Source organism: Brachycentrus maculatus, unplaced genomic scaffold (assembly GCF_059751285.1).
Source record: "Brachycentrus maculatus isolate JH-2025_06_01 unplaced genomic scaffold, ASM5975128v1 h1tg000388l, whole genome shotgun sequence".
In the NCBI taxonomy this organism is placed as follows: Eukaryota; Metazoa; Arthropoda; class Insecta; order Trichoptera; family Brachycentridae; genus Brachycentrus; species Brachycentrus maculatus.
In genome coordinates, this window is record NW_028281137.1 from 175001 (window position 1) to 186483 (window position 11483).

At 39.4% G+C, this 11483-nt stretch overlaps 1 protein-coding gene across 1 annotated transcript in view; it reads left to right on the forward strand.

The window, feature by feature from the left end:
• LOC148303035 (uncharacterized) overlaps positions 1-11483 on the forward strand; it is a 132225-nt gene that overhangs the window by 118528 nt on the left and 2214 nt on the right. Inside the window, exons 5-6 of the mRNA XM_088270656.1 lie at positions 1-61; positions 173-11477. The exon at positions 1-61 is cut by the window's left edge and continues 203 nt beyond it. Of these exons, the coding sequence (XP_088126782.1) occupies positions 1-61; positions 173-11477 (11366 nt within the window). The remainder of the gene's footprint in view (positions 62-172; positions 11478-11483) is intronic.

Consider the following 11483-nt stretch of genomic DNA (forward strand, 5'->3'; position numbering starts at 1 on the left):
GTAGAAGGATGTACTCCAGTTTACCAGAGAGGTCTTTGCTGCCCTGTGAGATACTCGTGTGGTAAGATAAATACTGAATAACATGGAAAATATATCATTTTAAACAAAATAATGCATTTTAATTTGTGATTTTTTTAGTATCATTCTCAAAATATTATTATGTTTTTTCTAGATCATCCGGAAGACGAAGGACCCTTAATGATAGATGATATGACGACAACTGTTAAACCGACCCCAGGATTTATTTTAACCACCACATTAACTCCGGGTTATACAATGGAATGCACACATCACGATGAAGTATTTGCCGATGGTGCGATGATTGCTACGGACAAGGCATGCGAACATTGCTACTGCATGAAGGGAGATATTGTGTGCGCTGTGCAGGAATGTGGAACTCCCATGGAAAACGAGGGTAAGAACTGCACTGCGCATGCTCCGAGGGAAGGACAATGCTGTCCAGATACTTACGTCTGTGACGGTGAAGAAGATTCGACTACAGCGCTTTCGGCTAGCGACAAAGATGCCTCGACTCACGGTCAAAAGGATGAACAAGTGACAGAAGTTTCTCAACATGGAGATGATGTTACGACCGTTAAATCAGAAGAGCATAAACCGACTACTGAAAGCGATACATCGCACACAACTAGTGAAAGTGGTGAAAAGATTTCAGAAACAACGATCTCTGAGTTTGGATCCACGAATATAAGAGATAATAAGCTAGATGACGAAAAACATCCCGAAGACAGCGTAACGGAACACTACGAACCCACAAAGATCGATGATAAAATAAGCCCATCTGAAGAAAAGATAACCACAACTGAAAAACAATATGAGGGTAGTGGAATAGAATCTTCAACTCAAGGTGGAAAGAGTGATTTTGAACATGAACAAACAGAAGAACCACAAATAACAGAAAAACCAGCACATGTTGATGACAATGTTTTCACAGAAACACCAACTACAAAATTATTCGAAAATGTTGGCCTCGATTCCGTTACCGAAGTTATTAAACCATCTGATGAGCATGCTGAGTCTCAATTCACTACAAAAACAGAAGACGAAAGCACGACATTGAAGAGTGATCAACATGCAGAAGGTTATCCAGATCAAGAAATTGAAGGACAAAAGCCCGAAATAATAAAACCACCAATTAATATTGATCAACAAGAGGGAGGTTATCCAGATCAAGAAATCGACGATCAAAAGCCAGAAACCCCAACTCATCTTTATCCCGTGCCCTCAGATAAAAAAGATGATCATACAGATGATAGTTTACTCAAAAGTGACACAACAATATCTCCTTTGTCTTCTGTTCATGGAGATTCGAAGGTAGATACTACAATATCTCCTGATCAGGAGCAAGAATTTACACACGTGCCAGAGCAAACAAGTGAGTCGGGTGGAATTGACCAAGATAATATAGATGAAGTGTTTGAAACATCCACATCCACACAAAAAGATCATGTTGGCTCCACTTTATCAGATAACTTGAATACAAGATACACCGACGAAGATGAAACTGGCATTGACAAGACTAAATCACCCGACGTTTTTGATCTTCCAGTTACTACAAACGAACAAGATGCAACAGAAAAACATGTTGCGATGAAGCACGATGAACATACAACTGATGGGCACGTACATGAAAGTAGTGGAGACGGAGATTTGACTGAAGACAACGTAGTAAATGAAATGACTACTCTAAAACACATCGGTGTTGAGGGACACGCAGATGAGATTGATGTGGAAACTGAAACCACAAAATCGATGGTTGATGATGGAATTACCGATGTTGAGAAATCTACATCTCACGATGTCTATGAAGTTACAACGGATTATTTAGACCACGCTACAAATGTTCAAAGTATCGATGATTCAACTCAAGGACTTGTGACAGAAAAACACACAGACAAACCCATAGTTGTTATTGAAGGTGAAGATGATATTAAAACTCAAACAGATTTTGAAGAAGAAAATAAGTATGTTACTACAGAATATTCTCACATTGACATAACAGATAACGAAACTAAAGCGCCAGAAGAAGGCGAAGTTGTTTCTAAATTTACTACACAGCATTCCGTTTCTAAATTCAAAACAGATAAACCAGCTTTTGAAACAGACGGAGATTTAGAATCTACTACACAGTTTACACAATCTGGCGACAAAGAAACCGAAGAAGATCAGACAGAAATAGAAAAGGAAATAACTACTATTGTACCATCTCTAGGTAACATTTCTACAAAGGGCGAAATACAAACCGATAAGCCTAAATTAGCTCAAGAAACTAGAGTTCCAGAAATTGAGAAAGAAACGAAATCACCTGAAGACTACCATACAACTACTCCTACATCAGCAGAACAGGATTTGAAGGCAATCACCGAACAAGGAATCTTAACTACTGGAGATGAGATTGATGAAGCAACAACAGAAAGGGATTCCGGTGACTTGGAAAAGAAACCAGAAGAAGAAAATATTGATCATCAAATTCCACACTTGCCACAAATTGAGGATGAAAATGTTACTGAAGATTTATCTCAAATGCCAGTTTCGGAAACAATCATAAATGCGGTTGATGATCAAGATAAGACAACTCCCAGTTTACAACACGAAACTGTTACACATCCAATTAGTCACGAAACAACTCAAAATCCACCATTATCTACAGATGATGAAATTCATACGATACCGCCAACTATGCAAGTTGAATTTGACGAAGTTCATACAACTTTGCAACCTCATGATATTAATGCTGCAACACAATCTACTGGTAAATATGAAACCGATCAAGATTTATCACCAGTAACAGAAGTTATACAGGAATCGTCAACGCACATACCTGACGAACACTCTACATTACCTCATTTTGTAATACACGACCATACCATAAAAGAGAAAACTAAATTAGGAGAAGAGGTTTCTGAAGATATATCTACAACGCTTTCATCCATTTCTGTAGACAAAGAAGGAACTTCAAAACCATTTACACCAAAGAGTGATGATGAAATACAACACATTGATACAACGACCGTATCTCATCCAACAGATAGTCATATTGAAACCACACAGCATCCGGAACAAATTATTACGACTGTTTCAGACCTAAGCGACGAACACACGACATTATTGACCGATTTCCTAGTAACAGAAATTGATGAGAATGATAATGAAATAAGTCCGGATCAGCATAAACATCCTCTGACACAAGATGAGCCCTCTAGAATTCCAGGAGAAGGCGATTGTCTTATTGAAGGAGTTTCTTATAGAAACAAAGCTCTAATCCCGACAAGAAATAGATGCCAAACATCTTGTCAATGCGTGAATAGTGTTGCAAAGTGCGAACAGGTTGAATGTTCTCCACCTCCTGCAAACATGATCAACTGCCAACCAATTTATCATGGAAAGGAAACATGTTGTCCAATGTACACATGCGAACACGAATCAGTGACAATTGAATCCGACAACCAAATGTCTGAAACGTCAACGTTATCAGGAAAAGATCCAATAATTGTAACAGAAGCCACTATTCCAGAAAAAGATATTGTCACAGAGCAAGTTCCTATTGAAGAGTCTTATAAACCAGTTAAAGATATACCTGATGAAAATCAACAGAAAATACCTGTTGTTGAAGAGCCAATTATTCCTTCCATTTACAAACCTGACTGTGGAACCAGCGGCTGTAAAGTACCTCAAAAGTCAGAGGAAGATAACATTTCACCAGATTCCGTATCGCAAACTACTAAATTACCGTCCGATCATGAGATTTATGACCACGGGACAGAAGACAATTCCGTATCGCAAACTACTAAATTACCGTCCGATCATGAGATTTATGACCACGGGACAGAAGACAATATAGTTTCAAGTGAATTTACGACATTACATCCCAATAAAGATGTTAAAAAAGATGAAAGTGAAACAGAAACTAAACTTCCAAGTGATGAATATGATCAAACAACACTTGGAGGTGTATCTGAACAAACAAAAATATATACAACAATGAAAACTGAAATAGGTGGCCAAGACATATCTACTGACCGAGTTAATGTACCAGGTATTTCCGTTGTAACTGAAGGTGAGTACACTACTGACAAAGATACTGAAGAAACATCTACAGAAATATTTGATGGTAAAACGGTTGAGCCTGCAGTTGAAATTACAACATCTCATTACGAACAAGCTTCCGAAACTCAATTGCCGGAAATTGGTGGTGAAGGAATAAAATCTACAGGAATTGATGACCAGAAAACTACAACAACATTGGAGTCTGTTACAGATAGTTCTATTTTGATACATGATGAACATAAACCAGATGAAAATGAGGTACCATCTGACGGTGATGACAATAAAATCCCATCCACTTCAACAGAATACCATGAGATTTCAGAAGATAAAAAACCATCAGATACTCCTATCCAATCACAGGATAGTTCCAAATTAGAACCAACAAATCAGGATGATAAGACCCCTACGGATGAGTTAACCACTATTCGACCGGGAATTGAATACACAACCATTTCTTCAGACGATGTGAATAAAATCGGTGTATCGGTTCTTCCTACAGATTCTGTTGATGATATTTCACCACAAAAACCAGAATCTCCAGTTATAGAAGGATGTGGACAGGCAGAATGTCAAGTCGAAGCAGAATATACTAGATATCCTATAGCAGCAACAACAGAGGCTAGAGTTCCTGGAGATATTCCAGAAACTCCCGATTGCGGTGAAAATGGATGCGAGGATGATACTCAAAATATCATTACAGATGACAATGATAAGTCCGTATGTGGTCCCGGTGGATGTGATGATGGTCAATTACTCAAATCTACTTCAACTACACCGAAATCTGAAATATACCAGGAATCAACAACCGAAATTATTGTAGATGACTCAAAGACTGAGCTACCATCAACTGCTATCAAAACGGGTTGCTTGAATGGAGTTTGTGAACCCAAAGACGAGACAGTCCATTCGACCGAGGAAGAAGATAAGCTACACGGGTTGTTGCCTGAAGATTGTGGTGAACAGGGATGTTCAGATAAACCAGCTAAAACAACCTCAATTCCAGATATATCTGAAGATTGCGGAGAAAATGGATGTTCAGATGAAAAGAAGCCTGGTCACACAACTTCCATTCCTGAAAAGGGACCTGATGATTGTGGAGATCAGGGATGTGCTGATATTAAGGAGTCTAGTCATACAACACCTGCTCTTGAATCAGCTACACTTCCGGAAGATTGTGGAGAGCAAGGATGTACTGATATCAAGGGAACTGGTCAAACGACTTCCGTTCCTGAGAAGGCATTTGAAGATTGTCAGGGAGAGGCATGTCCAGACTTCAAAGAACCAAGTCACATCACTACAACATTTGAGTCTGGTACAGAACAACCATTATTTAAACAAACTGAAAAACCATCACAAACTAAAACACCATCACAAAAACCAGAGCATGCAATTGACGATACTAAATGTGCAGGAGAAGATTGTTCCATTACGTCGGAACCTGTGACTGTCAAAATATCATCAGAAGACTTGGCAACCTCATCGCCTATCGATGAGTCTGTAACGAGCACTCCTATACACGTTTCAGGTGAAGAGATTCCGAGTACAGAAATAAATACCGAAAAAATAACGCAAGTCGATTTCAGTGCAGAAGATAAATCAACATTGAGACCTTCACCAGAAAAATACACTGAGATAACATCAGATGAGTCAGTAACAGAGAGTTTAGATGTTTTACCAAGTACCGAACATTCATTCCAACAGAAAGAAACACTTTCCCCACAATCTCATGTGATTGATGATTCAGAGCAAACAACAAGTGACAGTGATATCGATAAACACGACATTACGGAAAAAACCGAAGTCGTAAAAGATGATATAGTTACTACTGCTTTACCTAGCTCTAGTTCACATGAGCACGTAACTAAGGCTAATGAAATTATTACAGCAACAGGTGGCACGATTACCGATATCAATACGAAACCATCTGTTAAAATAGATGAAGATAAATTGTCTTCAGCAACTGACTCGGACTCTATCGATGAGGTAACAACACAACAAATAGAATACCATTCTACCGAAACTCCATTGACTAGACACCCCGATGAGACTATTACTTCACAAACTATTGATTCATCTAAACCCATCGATGAGAATCGCGAAGACGAGCGTAAACCAGAGGAGCAAGTAACTGACAAAGTTGAAGAAGATATTAGTGATAAGGAACATCTGTCAACAAAATCCGTTAGTAAAATTGAATCAACCACTAAATATGCTGATGTTCATTCAACAAAGAACGATCAAAGTGTTACGTTGCAAGATGGAGAGCAGTCTATAGATATTTCACACACAACCGGAATGGTAGATGAAGAGTTAGATTCTTCTAATGAAATTGATGAAAATGGTGAAGTGTCTGTTACATCAACTGAAGGCACACACAAAACAACGGTGAAATCCGATCTACATAAACCAACTTCTGATTCTGATTTCATCTTTTCATCTGAAGATGCGCATGAGGTAGACAAAAAACAAACCACTTTGAGTTCGATTGATGGCGAGGAACATATTACTGAAATAACTACAATTAAAAGTATAATTGATAAATATCACACAACAGGTTTCGAAATTGTCCCTACAACAGACGTTTCCAGCGAAGACAGTGAAAAGGTAACTAAACCTCCGAAAACGGAATACGAAACGACTGATATCACAAAATCAGACAAACACGAAGAACAAGCTGCGACAACAGTTATTCCTGGATCTGATTTGGTCACTAAACATGTTGTGTCAGATACAGACGAAAGTGTTAAACCTACTGAGTTAAACAAGGATGATGAAATATCTCAAACGACTAAAAATGTAGACTCTGATATTGAAGATCAACAAATATTAACAGAAAAACCTAGTTTCGACACTAAACATCCGACTGATGTTACTGGAGTTCATGAAAGTACGGGAACAACTACAATAACTAGTGATAAACATGAAATTGTAACACAACAGGCAGATAGCGAGAAATCTACAACACAAGTGTCTGAGAAAGACGGTGTTACAATTCCATCTAAATTTGGTCACGAAGCAGATGGCGAGTATACAACATCCATACCTGAAAAACCAACAGATAATATTCTACACCCAATTGACTTAACTAAAGGACAAGATATTGAACAATCCATAGATCTCGGATCTGATGAAGAAGATTCCTCAGAACATATAGATACTGATGATAAAAAACCATTAGATGAAAATACTGTTCAAACTACACTTACCCCAGAAAAAGATGTTCATGAAGAAACGTACACGCCGGTCAGTGTTGAAAAAGATGGTGACAAAATACCAGCAGACCATATTGAGGATGACGTTGTTCATACTACAATAAAGCCCGAACAAAACAAAGATGAAGCATTGTCCACAACAGTCAGTGCTGATACCAAGAAACCAATGTTACATCCAGAGGAAGATGATATTATTAATCCGGCTGCTACTGATAAACCTGAAGAAGATTATCAGACAACTGTTACTTCTGAAAGAGATGAAGACCAAAAACCGATCGACCATACAAGTGTGAAAATCGATGAAAATCAACAACCCACTGATCAGCCAGAAGAAGTCGTTCATACTACAATAGTTTATGATGCCGAGAAAGACAGGATATCAACCGCAAGCAGTACCGACAGCGATAAAGAAAAAAGCACAGAGGAACAAACTGAGAGTATCATAGATTCTAAAGTAAGCACCATCGGTGATGAAATAAAAATAGCAACTGAACAACCAGAGGTACACATTGCAGAAACCACAGTCAGTGATCACACCGGTGAAGATGGAAAACCAATTGAACACACGGAAGAAAATATCATCGATACGACGATAAGCATAGTCGATAACGATATCAAAAGTGCAACTGAAAAACCAGAGAAAGACATTGCCCATACAACCGTTTATGATGATAGCAAAACACCAACTGAGCAAGATATTGTACATACAACCATTCATGCCGATAGTGAAAAATCGAGTGAGCAACCCGAGCAAGATTCTTCCTATACGACTATTTACGCCGATAGTGAAAAACCAACTGAGCAACCCGAAAAAGATATTGCCCATACAACCATTCATGATGCCCATAGTGAAAAACCGACTGAGCAACCCAAGAAAGATATTACCTTTACAACTATTTATGGTGATATTGAAAGACCAACAGAAGAACCCGAGAAGGATGTTGTCCATACAACCTTTCACTCTGATAGTGAAAAAACAACCGGAGAACCAGAAAAAGACATTGTCTATACAACCATTTACGATGATAGTTCAAAACCAACAGGGAAACCTGAGAAAGACATTGCCCATTCAACCATTCAAGATGATAGCGAAAAATCAACTGACCAACCCGAAAAAGATATTGTCCATACAACTATTCATGACGACAGTGAAAGACCAACTGAACAGCCAGAGAAAGACATTGACTATACTACCATTCACGGAGAAAGTGGAAAGCCAACTGTACAAGTCGATGAAGACAACATCAATACAAAGATTCACCCCGACAGTGAAAGACCGACTGAGCAACCCGATAAAGATTTTGCCCATACAACCATTCATTCAGATAGCGAAACACCAACTGAGCATATTGAGAAAGATGTTGCCCATACAACCATTCATGCCGATATTGAAAAACCAACTGAGCAATCCGATAAAGATATTGCAAATACAACCATTTACGATGACAGTGAAAGGCCAACAAAACAACCCGAGAAAGATATTGCACATACAACCATTTATGCCGATAGTGAAATACCAACTGAGCATCCTGAGAAAGATATTGCCCAAACAACCGTCCATGCCGATAGTGAAAGACCAACTGACCAACCCGAGAAAGATATTTTCCATACAACCATTCATGCCGATAGTGAAAGACCAACTGACCAATCTGAGAAAGATATTGCCCTCACAACCATTTACGGTGATAGTGAAAGATCAACTGAACATCCCGAAGAAGATATTCCCCATACAACCGTTTATGCCGATAGTGAAAGACCAATTGAACAACAGGAAAAAGATACAGCCCATACAACAATCAATGCTGAAAGTGAAAAACCAACTGAGCAACCCGATAAAGGTATTGCCTATACAACCATTTACGATGACAGTGGAAGGCCAACAGAACAACCCGAAAAAGACACTATACATACAATCATTTATGCCGATAGTGAAAGACCAACTGACCAACCCGAGAAAGATATTACCTATACAACTGTCCATGCAGATAGTGAAAGATCAACTGAGCAACCCGAGAAAGATATTACCCATACAACCGCCCATGCCGATAGTGAAAGATCAACTGAGCAACCCGAGAAAGACATTACCCATACAACCGCCCATGCCGATGGTGAAAGATCAACTGAGCAACCCGAGAAAGATATTACCCATACAACCGCTCATGCCGATAGTGAAAGATCAACTGAGCAACCCGAGAAAGATATTACCTATACAACCATTCATGCCGATAGTGAAAGACCAACTGAGCAATCCGAGAAAGATATTGCCCTCACAACCATTTACGATGATGGTGAAAGATCAACTGAACATCCCGAAAAAGATATTCCCCATACAATTGTTCATGCCGATAGTGAAAAACCACATGAGCAACCTGAGAAAGATATTGCCCATACAACCATTCATGCAGATAGTGAAAGACCAACTGAACAATCCGACAAAGATTTGGTACAAACAACTATTCATACTGATGTTGGTGAAGAAAATAAGCAAACAGTAGATGAGACCGTTGGTACAACAAGTTCAGATTTCTATGAAGTGAAGTCATCATCTGAAAAGCCTGACCAGGATGATGTTCATTCAACTACTCATCTTGATAGTGGAATGTCGACTGAACAATCTGAAAAGGAAATCACTCAATCCACAATCGGCGTAGATGACAACGAAATCAAGGGACCAGATGACCATACTGAGCACATTGAGGCTACAAAACCAGCAGAAGATGTGTCACATACTACAGTCAGTTCTGAGAGTGATATCGACAAGAAGCCGGATGAACACACTGATGGAATTATTGTTCAGACCACTGTAATTCCTGTTGGCGATGAAGTTAAAGAACAATCTGGACAGTCAGATGAAGATTCGACTACAGTTATTCCTGACAAATTTGAAGTTAAACGACCAACAGGACAACCTGAAGATGAAAAACAAACTGAGAAAGACATTGTTTATACTACTATTCGTGTACATGGAGATGATATTGAGAAACCAACCGAAAAACCAGAGAAAGAAACTTCTCACCCTACAATCAGTGCTGAGATAGATGAAGCAAGCAAACCTACGGAACATGCTGATGAAGCTATCGCACATACCACAATTAGCGCTGAGCCATCTATTGATTCAACGGCACATACAACCGAAAGCATCGACAGTGTTAAAGTACACCAGCCAACGGAACATTCTGAAGAAGATATTTCACATACTACGTCAATAGGAGAGAAAGATGAAGAAACACCCATAGATGAAAAAACTACATCTCAAATCCCAGAACATGAAGAAGATTTACATAAACCCAGTGATGATGATAAGGATATTGATTCAGTGCAGTATACTGAAAAACCTGGACAAACATTGTCGCCCCATAATCTGGAGAAAGAAACTCCTCCTCCAAGGCCTTCTGATGAAGTAAGCACAGACGCTACTGAACCTTCTCAAGTACCAGAAGTTGAGCAACAGTCATCAGAAAAATACCCTGCAACTCATGATGAGAATGAACCATCTGTAGGGCCAACAGAAATAACAACTCTATCAGATCTTTTTACAACATCAAACAAATCTTCGGAATATCCTCAAACATCCACCATAACAGTTCACGATTATATCACATCGAAAACGCAAATTGCAGATACTACAACAGAAACTCCTTACCCAGATCAGCATTCAGTATCTCCAAGTAAATACCCTGATACAGAAGTCGAACCCGATCTTGGACAGGTTGAAATTCCTTCTCTTCCTAATCCCGATGAAGATGAAGATCACCAAGTTCCACAGATGCCAGGATACGGTCCACCCAGTGATCACGATTACGAAGAAGATGATCAACCATTCGGTCCGGGAACCTGCAGATACGGCGGAAAGGTCTATGTGTCAGCCCAACAGATACCGAGAGACGATCCGTGCGACTTCTGCTTCTGCTTCAGAAGCGATATTATCTGCCTACAGCAGAGCTGTCCACCTCCGATTCAACATTGCCACGAGGAACCCATCCAAGGGTTCTGCTGTCCGAGATACGAATGTCCCGTGTCGATGGGAACTGTCATGAATGTGACCACCACAACAACTACTACAACGACCACTTTACCACCTCATTTCCTATCTCACGCTTACAAAGGACAAGCGCAGAGAAGAGGTTGTCAGATAAAGGGCCACGTGTACCAGGTCGGAGAAGTCATCAAGCAAACTTCAGGACCGTGCTTGCATTGCATGTAAGT